Genomic DNA, 13,375 nt, shown 5'->3' on the forward strand with positions numbered 1-13,375 from the left:
TTTAAAGATTAACATAAGCAGAGCATTTAGTATTGTATTGGCTGTAAGAAGAGAATCCTTCCAGGCGTAATGTCTATATCTGAATAATAATAAAAAAATTGTTCAAGGACCAATGCACAAAAAAAGTAGGCAGTTAAAATCTGACAGAACAGACAGGTTTTGGACTAGTCCATCTCCTCAGGGAGGATTCTAAGGGTTTTCTTTGTCTTCAAAAACATTCCCTAAACAGCAGTTGCCAAGTCTAACTGACAAAATAGTGTGCAAGCGAGTACAGAGGCTGGGATCTTACTATTTTGACAGTTAAACTGCCATTCAGGAAATGCTTTTGAAAGCAAAGAAAACCCTGAGAATCCCCCATGAAGAGATGGACCAGCTCAAAACCTGCTGGTTCTGTCAGATTTTAACTGCTTACTTTTTTCGCTGGAGTGGTCCTTTAAACGGCTTAGGGGAACACTTAAAAATGCACAAAGAGGAATTTTCTGAAAGGAAAATTAAAATAATTTCTCTATAGAATTATATAGACATCAGATGAACATAAAATATTATGTAAACTCAAACTCAAGAGCAGTAAATGTAGGTTCTAGGTTATGGACAGGAATCAGTTTGCGTTGGGTTCTAGTCGAGGAATTCTTGGCCGCACTGCCTCATACAGAATTGTGGTGTAAAGGCCCATACACACATCAGACTATAGTCTTTGGTCTGTGATCTTTCATTTTCCAATCTTACCACCCTTCATGTAGTATGAGAGCCATCCTCTACACAGTCTTTTCTATGGAGCTGAACTCCACATCAGAAAAAAATCTTTGCAAGATGCTGCACACACAGATGCTGTACAGACACAAAAGATCAGTATCTGCAAAAGATCTGTTCCTGCCAAAAATCCATTCCTGCAAATTGCAATGATAGTCTATGAGATCTGCAGATCATCATACACACATGATTTAACTGACATTCATCTGCAGATCAAGCAGTCATCTGCAGATCTGAAAATCCATCCTGGTGGATGTGATCTGCAGATGAATGTCAGTTAAATCATGTGTGTATGATGATCTGCAGATCTCATAGACTATCATTGCAATTTGCAGGAATGGATTTTTGGCAGGAACAGATCTTTTGCAGATACTGATCTTTTGTGTCTGTACAGCATCTGTGTGTGCAGCATCTTGCAAAGATTTTTTTCTAATGTGGAGTTCAGCTCCATAGAAAAGACTGTGTAGAGTATGGCTCTCATACTACATGAAGGGTGGTAAGATTGGTCTGTGATCTTTCATTTTTGAAAAGACTATGGTCTGATGTGTGTATGTGGCCTAAGAGTGTCAGTCCGCCAGAGCACACGGCAGGACCGCAACCAGTTATTCCCTAGAGACCACCAGCACACTCTAAAACCTCTTCTGAAATTACAATACTTCAGACTTTCTTCAGAATTCAAGCACAGGTGAGAATACAGTGACACAGCCAGAGAATATATTGGCAATATAGGAAGTTACCAACTAATATCTCAAGTCCATCAAAATGCCTGATTCCCCTGGATATAGAAGCTAGAAGAATGTGGATATGAGAAAAAGTACATATTAAACCATCATGTGTCTTTCAATAATGGCAACAGACACAGGCCTAGAGCTGTTCCGGACCTCATGCCTGTCCTTTAGCCAAAATATGTGCACCTCCTATTGCCAATGTATTCCCTGCATGTGTCACTGTGTTATTATCTTGTATGATTTCTTAAAGTATACCTGAGGTGACATGATGAGATAGACATGAGTATGTACAGTGCCTAGCACACAAATAACTGCTGTGTTCCTTTTTTTTTTTCTCTGCCTGAAAGAGTTAAATATCAGGTATGTAAGTGGCTGACTCAGACAGGAAGGGACTACAGTGACGGATAAGAAATTCCAACTATAAAAGACTTTCCTAGCAGAAAATGGCTTCCGAGAGCCGGAAAGAGATAAAAAGGGTCAATAGTTCATAGATTTTAATATAAATGTATAGGGACATCTGCACTCCTAAAGGTGGCAACTAACGGTCCAATTTCTAGCAAAAAAATCGTTTGAGCGACCAGAAATTCTGATTATGAACGATAATAAAAATAGACGTCCGATTGGATTTTCATCAAACCAAAATTTGGATTTTCTTGATTAGTTGTGCTAGATAGGAAGCAAAGATTGGTTCGTTGATGGGGTAGTGAACTATTTTTTGCTAGAAATTGGACTGTTAGTATAGGACCTTTTGTATAAATGGTGTGCAAAGTACAAGATAATCAAATCACGTGACAAGAAAGCAACCTGTACATAAGCACTGCACCACCATATAGAATGTACACATAGTAAGCGTTATTGAACCACATTATCAAGTAAAATCAATAAAAAAAAAGAGAATCTATCAGCTTCTGAAGAAGTGGTCACATGGACGACGCCACATGTGGAGCATCCCTGCGCCTCCTTCTACCTGGATGGATCGCTGCCTTACCCCAACCCCCCCCCCCCCCCCCCCCCTTATCGTGGACATGCTGATCCGGTGTAGTATGATTGCCATATACCTATCTCTATCTGTTAGGCCTGTCACATCCCATGTTAATGTACTTATGATTTTTATTCGCTTACTATAAGCATATTATTTCCTGTAACTACAGGTCATACTCTGACTTTCATAACTCCTTTACTGCGCACTAGCAGACATTTAAGGCAGTTGTCACTTTCCCAACAGACCCGGGTCTCCACTCTATACTTGGGGCTCATTACTTGAACCCCAGGTTAAGTGTCATTTGCAGTGCAGGTTACCATTTATATTCAAGAGGTGAGCCACCTTTGTTATTTCCTGACATTATCATGTGTCTAATAGGTTCTCTTTGTTTTTAATTGATTGAATGTGATACTGTGGTTCAATAACACTTACTATTTGTACATTCTATATGGTGGTGCAGTGCTTATGTACAGGTTGCTTTCCTTGCTTTAGTTCATAGATTTAAGCTCCAGCATACTTCGATGAATGTATCATTAAAACGTAAAAAGTTGATTTAAATATAAATTAAAACTGTACAATATCTTAAAAAGTCATTTTTAAGAGAAGGAAGATAGATACAATTGTTTATTTCATTAGTTTATTTTCACTTCGGGTGTCCTTTGAAATAAAGTAATAATGTGATTTCAGGAGAACTTTTAGACTTCCTTTCATAGTATGCTGGTCTCTATGGAATAGCTGTGTTGGGTTCTAGGTCATGGACATGAGTCAGTTTTTGGTGAGTTCTAGGTCATGGACCAGTTTGTGGTGTGTTCTAGGTCTGAGATAGGAGTCAGTTTGTGATAGGCTCAGAGTCTGGGATAGAAATCAGTCAGAGGTGGGTTCTAGATCTTTGACTGGGAGTCCGTTTGAGGTGGGTTCTAGGGACTGGGACAGGTGTCAGTTTGTGATGCATTCTAGTCTACAGCAGGCGTCTGTATACAATGGTCTTCTAGGCTTGGTAGTAGCAGCAGTTTGTGTGTGTCTCATATTCTCTGAGATCCTACATATGTTACAGCAGAGAAGTCACACTTACTGCTGGTGGATTTGATGTACATCTGGAGGATTTCGGACAGGAGACATTTTTTAAGGATGGCAGCACTACTGAGGTTCTCTTTGTCCAGAATACGCAGGAAATCTTCCAACTCTGTCAGCAGCCGCTCCAGGGCTAGAAGAGAAAACCAGAATGTTACATGATGTAACCATACAATAAAGCACAACACTACACCAATCCATCTTCGTATTTAAGAGCACCCCACGTTCTTATGTGTGTGCTTAATATGGTATATACTATACAGCCAGAGTTCTTGACATGTTCAATCTTTTGGAATTGCAGTAATTAAAAGGACAAAAATATTTAGTAGCCTATAAAGATTTATGGAGATTTGGTGCTCTACAGTTTAGGTTCTCAATGTGTGGTACGTGTACCCCAGGGGGTACTTCTGATGGTTCCAGGAGGTACTCGGGCTTAATACACTTAACCAAGAATAACACATTTAGAGTTTTAGAAAATGATAAATCTTATTTAATCACTTCGCGTCCCTGGTGTTTTCCCCCTAAAAATCCTGAGCAGCTTTCTATATTTCACACTCCTCCCATTCATAAGCCAATAACTTTATCAATACGTATCACACATAAATGATCTATACCTTGTTTTTTTTGGCCACCAATTAGGCTTTCTTTGGGTGGTACTTTTTGCTAAGAATTATTTATTTTGTATGCATTGTAAAGGGAATAATGAGAAAAAAAATGAAAAAAGTCATTATTTTTCAGTTTTCAGACCTTACAGTTTGAAAATAAAAAGTGTTACCATAGATAAAACCCACGCATTGATTTTGCCCATGTGTCCTGTTTATTTCAACATTCAAATTATGTTCCTAGTACAATGTATGGCGACGATATATTATTTGTAAACAAAGGTGTATTTTTTCGCATTGTACTTTTTTAGTAATTACAAGCCGTATTTGACAAAATAACAGTAATTTACGCTTATGGCATACATATTCAAAAAGCTAAACGCATTTATTAGCTTCCACCCCGTAGTTAACCAGATGTGCCCCTTTATTCCCCTCCGCCATACCCCCCCCCCACTCATAGATAACCAGGTGTGCTACTTTATTACCTCTGCCCCCCATAGATAGCCAAGTGTGCCCCTTTATCGCCCCCTCCCGGTATAAACAGCCAGATGTCCCCTTTATTAGCCTCTCCCCATATAAAAGGCCCAGATGTGCCCCTTAATTAGCCAGATTCACTTATTTGTCATCCCACCCCCATTGATAGCCAGGTGTGCCCCTCCCTTCTTCCCTCCAACAGATAGCCAGATGTACCCCTCTATCCTCACACTTCTCCATGGATAGCCAGGTGTGCCCTTTTTTTTGCCCCCAGTATAGCCAGATTTGCCCCTTATTAGCTCCTCCCCCCAGTATCAACACATTGATATGCCCTTTTGACCCTGCCATGGACAGCCTGGTGTGCAGATTTATTTCCCCCCCTGCACATACATAGCCAGGAGTGCCCCTTTGCTCCCCCCCACCCCCATAGCTAGCCAGGTATGCTCCTTTGCCCCATAGATGGCCAGGTGTTCCTCTATGCCCCCCTCCCCCATTAATGGTAGGTGTGCCCTTTAAATTCCCTAGCTAGATGGGCTGCAATGTAATGTACACATAACACCCTCCCCCACCCTCCCCAACCCCCCTCACCTCGTTCCAGTGCGATCAGCCTCCCCTCCGTGCATCACCGCTGCCAGTGTCATAATGCTGAACGGATCGGGTTCCGGCTTGATGACGTCATCAAGCCGGGACCCGATCCGTTCAGCATAGTGACACAGGCAGCGGTGATGCACGGAGGAGAGGCTGATCCCGCTGGAACGAGGTGAGGTATGTTGTTTACATGCTGCTAATCCTGCCTGCTGCCCGATCGATGCATGGGGGAAGAGGGCTTAGTACAGGGGATCGGGAGGGGGGTGGGAGGATCAGACCCCAGGAAGGGGATCCTTGATTAGTGTAGGATGGAAGATGGAGGTTAATGAGCCCAGGTGCACACACGCTGTGCTTATTAAAGTGCAATAACTTATATTCACGTCGTGTGGCTTTCAGGAGCCACTTAAGACGACGTGAATATACTGTATGCAGGATGGGAACTGGTTAAAACTACACCAAATTAGTATTTTAGCTAATTAAAAGCAATAGTAAATGTTTTGAAATTGTTTCGAACCAATCATCATGTACGATTTAATATATATTTGTCAAGGAGTACTTTTGTGATAATGTTTACTATGCTGGGGGGTACTTGGTGACAAGGTTTTATAAGGGGTACATACCAATAAAATGTTGAGAAACACTGCTCTGCAGTACACATATTATGGAGATTTGGTACTTTACATAGGTCTAGGCATACTGGCAGCATATTACAAGGGTTTTATATACCCAGCTTCCCCGAATTTAAGACATCTCCCGAAAGTAAGCCCTCGCAGGGATTTCGAGCATGCTCAAAATATAATCCCTACCATGAAAATAAGCCCTAGAGGCAGTAAGGGGGAAAAAGTGTGGCAACTTGTGCTATTACTGGAGTCCCTGGTCACGCGAGCAGGACCATGGCTCCTGTCATTGGGCCAATCCCTGCACTCGCTGTGACTCAGGCTTGAACAGGCATGGGTAAACTTGGTCCTGCAGCTGTTGAGGAACTACAAGTCCCACAATGTATTGCAGGAGTCTGACAGCCACAGTCATAACTCAAAGGCAAATGCATTGTGGGATTTGTAGTTCCTTAACAGCTGGAGGGCCAAGTTTGCCCATGTCTGGGCTAGAAGAATGTGGATAGGAGATCCACGTTCTTCTAGACGTGAGACTATCAGCTCCAGTAGTAACGCAAGTTACCTTACTTCTTCCACATAAGCTGAAGCTCGGGGAAAAAAGGGGCATGGAACTGGGGAAAAGAAGTGGATGACTAGGTAGATCAAAGTTGTAAGGTGTGGCACATCCCATCTAGTGAGTCAAGATCACAGGTAACACTCTCACTGTGTGCATATGGAATGTAATGCTGTCACTCTATGGAAATAAAGTCTTGGACGGAAGGTGCACGCTCCTGTTTTTCCTAAGCTATACTTCGAACTGTTCCTTCTTGTTGTTAGCGGAGCACACGTCCAGTGACAGTTGGTTCTAATTCGCAAGTGCAGTTTCACTAAACAGTGAGAGTGGACATAGGGGGACACAGGAGGACAGGGATAGAGGAGGATTCGGATACAGAGGAGGACACTAAAGGTACAAGATGGACCCGGGGCACACAAGAGGTGGATCCAGCAGAGGAAGAGGCAGCACAGTGCGTAAGGCAGGAGGACACACAGCACAGGAACTTGTGTGTTCATAGAAATATAAGACACCCACTGAAAACAAGCCCTAACACATCTTTTAGTGCAAAAAATAATAAGACACTGTCTTCTTTTCAGAGAAACACGAGTACTGTATAATCTAATCTGCCATGTGCACTGTTTTGGTAAACACAACCCAGGGTGAATATTGTAGTTTTGATTGCTTTTGACGCAATACAGCGGCAATATTTTACCTGTTCCACCGCCTCGTGTCTCCGCTGCTCCTTCTCTGCTGGGCTCCGAGTCCGGCAGGCTTCACTTCTTCCTGTCCCGACAGGAAGTTTAAACAGTAGAGCGCCCTCTACTGTTTAAACTTCCCCGGACAGGAAGTTCAGTGAAGCTGGAGCCGAGCGCGGAGAAGAAGACAGCGGAGACCGGGGAACTCGCGCCGGCCGGATCAGGTAATGTATGCGGGGGAAGGGGGCGGCGGCGGCGGCTCCACAGACTGTGATCGGTTTCATGCTGAAATCGTTTCACAATCTGTTTGCAGTAAAGGCAGCCATACGATCCCTCTCTGATCAGATTCGATCAGAGAGGGATCTATCTGTTAGTCGATCTGATGGGGAATCGACCAGTGTATGGCCACCTTAAAGGGATACTTAAGTCAAAGAGGAAAAATGAGTTTAACTCACCTCGGGTTTTCCTCAGCCCACTGCAGCCGATCGGTGCCCTCGCAGCCCCGCTCTGATGCTCCTGGACCCGCCGGCGGCGACTTCCGGTTTCGCCGTCACCGGCCGACAGGCGTGGGAACGCGAGTGATTCTCCACGTTCCCAGACATAATATCGCCCCCTATGCTGCTATTGCGGCCTCCTGGTCCAGGAGCATCAGAGCGGGGCTGCGTGGGCACCGATCGACTGCAGGGGGCTGAGGAAAGCCCCAGGTGAGTTAAACTCATTTTTCCCCTTTGAATTAAGTATCCCTTTAACTCTTCCCCACTGTACAGGAAATGCTTTATTTGTTGCTGACTCTCTTGTTGGAGAGATTTACCTATTTCCTGTCAGGATAGAAAGGTAAAGAGGAACTGTAGTGAAAACATCATGAATAAAATAGCATATTTTTTACAATATTCATTTATAGATTATTTAGTCAATGTTTGCCCGTGGTGAAATCTTTCCTCTCCCTGAATTACATTCTGAAATTAATTCACAGGTGACAACATCTTTAGCTCTGCCAGGTGATCTGTATGCATAGAATTCTCAGTAAGGATTATTCCAGAGAGGGAGATCTTTGGCTATGTCCTGAGGGGATACTTCCGTCCTTCCAAGCCAGTCTGCGCCTGCCTCTTTTCATACCCGGCTAAGTATATCTTCTACTTATTCACTTCCTTGCAGACCCTATAGGCTGCTTCCACTTGGTCATTAGGGACTCTGACAGTATATAAATTGCACTTTTAGTCTGATAGGTTGCACAGTTCAGGTTATTGCATATGCTTAATGGTGGTTTGTGAAAAAATAGCACTATATGCACTTTCATGGTTCCAAGTAGAGCTGATATGCACTGTTATACACAGGTTTCTTGCACTTTATAATTCATACTGAACCCGGGTTCGTCCACGAGGGGGCTCATTCTCTGAGCCCCCAGTGGTTACAGGTTGTACATCCACTGAGATTGAACATAATAGATTATTATATCTAGCAGGCCCACTATGTTGAATATGGCTGGAAATACAATATTATGCTGTTTTTAATTTTGTGTATCATTAATATGTGTTTGCAAAGATTGTAATAAAGATTTTTTTGATTGATACATATGGTCTGCAGTGGTGCTGTTTATAGGGGTATCTTTTCTCTTATAGTTTTGTGTACATGTTCTACCCCAGCACACGCAGTCAATATTACTTGGGGTGCTGACAAACCCTTTTGTGTTCAGAGAGGGAGATCTTGCTTAAAGCTTGCCACTAATGGTCCAATTTCTAGCGAAACATCGTTCGAGCGATCAGAAATTCTGATCGGACGAAAAATCGTTCACTACACCATCAACTAACCAATCATTGCTTCCTATCTATCACAACCGCCAAGAAAATCCAAATTTTCGTTCGATATTTTTTTCACTCGTTCATAATCGATTGTGTCCACCAATGGAGATTATTTACAACCAATCCGATCAGAATTTCTGATCTCTCGAACAAATTGGACCATTAGTGGCCAGCTTTACTTGGCCGTTAGAAAAAGCCGTTATTTTCCACAGAGCTTCACAGACAGCAAACTGTGAGGACCATGGTCATGACATGACACGGTGTGAGGGGTTTCACCACAATAGCAGCCTGATCATCTATTAGAGAAAAGGGAAAGATTTCTAGTGGGGAAAGGGATATCAGCTACTAATTGGGATGAAGTTCAATCCTGGGTTAGTGTGTGACGGCCAGTGTGGGAGGGATGGGGGGTGCACGTTGGTGTCTCAGCCTGTATTGTCCTGTCCATGCTTTGATTTCAATGAATTTTATATAGCAAATGAAGAGAATTCTGTTCCTGGTGGGAACCATGTCTTTTGCCCACAGTTTGAGGCTAAATACTGATGTCATTTCCTCCCTTAACTTTTTTCTTTTCTCCTCCAATCTCTAAGTCACCTCAGCCTTGCTTGTAAACACAAGTGAGCAAGAGGATCATGTTTCAGCTAGGTAGGGAAATAAAAAGGGAAGAGGAGGAATATATTATAGATAAAAAAGAACCCCCAGCATGCAACTGAATGGCAATGGCTATTAAAGGGCCAGTGCTCCTAAGGTATGTGATAAATCCAAACCATAACAGCAGAAAAAGTTTTGAATGCAGGATTAGCATCTTTATCACTTAATACACTCAGACCAGTTGCTGTTGAAATTTGATTTTTATGGTGACAATCCCGCTTTAAGGAAATGATCCCACATAGGACAAACCCCAAAGAGGAGCTTTAGAATCCTTTACCACAATAAAAACAAGAAACAAACTTTATTTACAAAAAAATAAACACAAAACTGAAGTATGTAAAAATATATTGTAAACCTACAAAAAAAAAGTAAGTAAACCAATACTGAACGGAAACTCCAGCTCTGTACTTCTATTTCCTGTAAGGGCAGACCAGCATGCAGAAATTCCCATGTCTTCACTTCGCTTTAATTCACACTTAGGAAACCACATGTAAACAGCAGGTAACTTCCCAATAGTGGTGAAAGCCACAGCCACCATATTTCTCGCATTTTAAGTTTCCTTCATGGCGTGTGCCAGGCATAAAATATGCTGCAAAGTCAGAATAGGCGATGTCTTCATGTCCCCAACAAGGGCTGGTGACATCACCAAGGTAAAACCAAACAAAAAAACAAAAACAAAAAACAACAACATGAAAAATCACATCAACTGACTCAAGTGACTTTCCTGATGGCGTCTAATATTTAAGGCCAAGAATGAGCATATAGGTCATGTGCTAAGCACGCAGGGCTGTGGAGTCGGAGTCGTGGAGTCGGGCAATTTTGGGTGCCTGGAGTCGGAGTCGGAGTCGGGAAAAAATGCACCGACTCCGACTCCTAATGAATTTGTAACTGTAATTAAAATAGAAAATATGATAAAATGTTATATTTCTCAGATAATAGTCATTAAAAATAATGTATATATACAGTAATAGCTGTGCTTAGTCCACAAAAATGAAATAAACCAATCAAAATTAGTTACTTGTGCTGCTTCAATAAAGCAGTCCCCGTATTTTTAAGGTCAGATATACATATCTGATTGTGACTGTATATATGATGTGTACACAGGAATCTCTTATATATACTAAATAACATCTATGCTGTAAGAATAAAGCCTGATGTGTAGCTGTGTCACTAATAGAGATGGTCAACGAGATGGAAATAATTCTGCATTGATGCTGATTTATGCAAATGTATGCACTCCCTTTGCTGATGAAATTTGATATGTTATTAAAATTTGGTTTGGTGACTACAAATTAAAGGGTAACTGAGACGGATGAAAAGTAAAGTTTTATACATACCTGGGGCTTCCTCCAGCCCCCTTTAGGCTAATCAGTCCCTCACTGTCCTCCAGCACCCGGATCTTCTGCTATGAGTCCTGGTAATTCAGCCAGTCAGCGCTGTCCGGCCGCATGCCGCTCCCACAGCCAGGAACATTCTGCACCTGCGCAATAGTGCTGCACAGGTGTAGTATGCTCCTGGCGGCGGAGTGTGTGCATGCGCACTACGCCTGACTGGCTCAAGTACCTGGACTCATAGCAGAAGATCCAGGTGGTGGAGGAGGACAACGAGGGACTGATTATTCTGAAGGCAGCTGGAGGAAGCCCCAGGTATGTATAAAACTTTAATTTCATCTGTTTCAGGTTTACTTTGTTACACAGTAGTACTATACTCTACATATGCACTCCCCACAGAGCTGCAGGGAATCCACTGAGAATGCTGTGCACATTGAACACAGAGGTGTTGTCTGTTTACAATCTCCTCATTCCCCTGCAGAGTACCTGCACATCATTCTTACATGTACCCACACTTACATTGCCTAGGGCCTGATAGATGTTCTTTGTTCCGGTTTGCACCTTTTACAAGTACTCTTACCAAGGACTAGTTTTAGTCTAATGGCCCATACTCACGAGGGACTTTTGTCGCCTCAACACGCGGCGCGCGCGTGTTGCGGCGACAGGTCGCCCGTGAGTATGGGCCGTCGCACACGCGCGCACCCCGAACTGTCGCCCGCCGCTCATGTCGCCATGCGATTGAAACTTTCAATCGCATGGCGACAGTCGCCGCTGCCCCCCCGCCGCAACTGTCGCTAGTCCGCGTGAGTACGCGGACTAGCGACAGCAACCTCCATGTAGGTACATGGAGCTTCCGGCGGGGGGAGGAGGAACGTCAGCGACAGCTTCCGCCTTGCCGCTGGTCCCTCTTCCGCGTGTGTACGCGGAGGGACCTGGCGAGAAGCTGTCGCCGGCCTGTCACCCACACGCTCACGTGTGCTGGCGACAGGCCACATTTCTCGCCCGTGAGTATGGGCCATAAAGGGAATAAATATAGTAGTCTACATATCCTTCTCACTTCAGTTGTCTTGTAAAATTCCTAAGCGTTGGCAGTTAAGAGACGAATTTCATGTTACATACTTTTAATCAACAAAATTGTAATATGCAAATTAGAGGAGTCGGAGTCGTGGAGTCGGAGTCGGTGGAATCCTAAACTGAGGAGTCGGAGTCGGTGGATTTTTGGACCGACTCCACAGCCCTGCTGAGCAGGGCCGGCTCTAGCGTGGGGCAAGAGGGGACATCGCCCCCTTAAATAATTACTCTGCTCCCTCAAACAGGTGGGGTGGCAGCAGAGAGAGAAGCTGAGAGAGAAGAGAGAGTGACGGGCACATCGATATGGACTAGACCAGAGTAGTGGCGCTGGCGCACAGATCTCTATCTCGCGCTGGGAAGAGAGGAAGTGTCTTGCGCCGCTGATATCTGGAGAAGAAAGCAGAAGAGAGGGGGAGCCCCAAGGTGAGGGAAGGAGGAAAGATGGCCCCCCTTCCCCATCGCTCCCCCTTCTCTCTCTGACTCCGCTGCCACCCCCCCTGGAGACATCATACACCTGGATATACTGGGGAGTTGTAAGTCCTGACCACATATACTGCGGACACCTATAGACCTGGCTACATATACTGGGGACAGCTATACGCCTGGCTACCTATACTGGGGACACTGTCTGTCCTTATGTGCATTTACTGGTGAAAGGCTGTCTGTCATTACGTGCATTTACTGGTGAAAGGCTGTCTGTCATTACGTGCATTTACTGGTGAAACGCTGTCTCTCATTACGTGCATTTACTGGAGAAACTGTAATTATGTGCATTTACTTCATATTTTTTTTTTATGTAACTACACTACCTGGTATAACTAAATTACAGTTAGCCCCGCCCACATCGCCATTTCCCAGTCCATGATGCCCCTTACCTATTTTTGACTGCCCCCTCATATGTGCCGGTCTAGAACCTCATACACACGCTAGATCATTTTTGTGTGAGATGGTCATTCAGTTCTAGCTTGTGTACGGCTGACTACCCAACGTTGTAGCCCAATCCCTTTCACCAGAACTCTGGGCCATGAACAAGGACAAACTAGTACCGTACTTGCCCAACTATCAGAACCCGCTCACTTGTTTGCTACTGTGTTGTCCCTCCTCGCCTATCTCCACTGACAGTACATGGTACTGGAGGAAGTATATAGGGCATTCACATCAGAAAACTCAATAGCATCAGCAAATCATGACAAAACACGCTCGAAAACATGTGAAAATTGCAATTTTCCATTTGGATGAGCCGTTACAACCGAAGTGGGATCTGGCTACATAACCTGATGACTTTCCCCGCTTACCTCTTCTAATATTACTCCGCTGTCTCCTCCGATATTTCTGGTGCGTGGCTATACTATAGGTGAGCGCCACATGTACTTCCGTCAGCCGAATTAACCTATTAGCGCTCAGCTACTGTGTTTCCCCTAAAATAAGACCTACCCTGAAAATAAGCCCTAGCTTATATTTCAAGCATGCTTAAAATATAAGCCCTA

General features: G+C 43.7%; 1 protein-coding gene across 2 annotated transcripts in view; it reads right to left on the minus strand.

Moving 5' to 3' along the window:
• AFAP1L2 (actin filament associated protein 1 like 2) overlaps positions 1-13,375 on the minus strand; it is a 232,300-nt gene that overhangs the window by 124,215 nt on the left and 94,710 nt on the right. For both annotated transcript variants that reach the window (XM_068257401.1, XM_068257400.1), the window contains exon 2: positions 3,533-3,664. In XM_068257401.1, the coding sequence (XP_068113502.1) occupies positions 3,533-3,664 (132 nt within the window). The remainder of the gene's footprint in view (positions 1-3,532; positions 3,665-13,375) is intronic.

This window comes from Hyperolius riggenbachi, chromosome 10, assembly GCF_040937935.1.
Source record: "Hyperolius riggenbachi isolate aHypRig1 chromosome 10, aHypRig1.pri, whole genome shotgun sequence".
NCBI lineage: Eukaryota > Metazoa > Chordata > Amphibia > Anura > Hyperoliidae > Hyperolius > Hyperolius riggenbachi.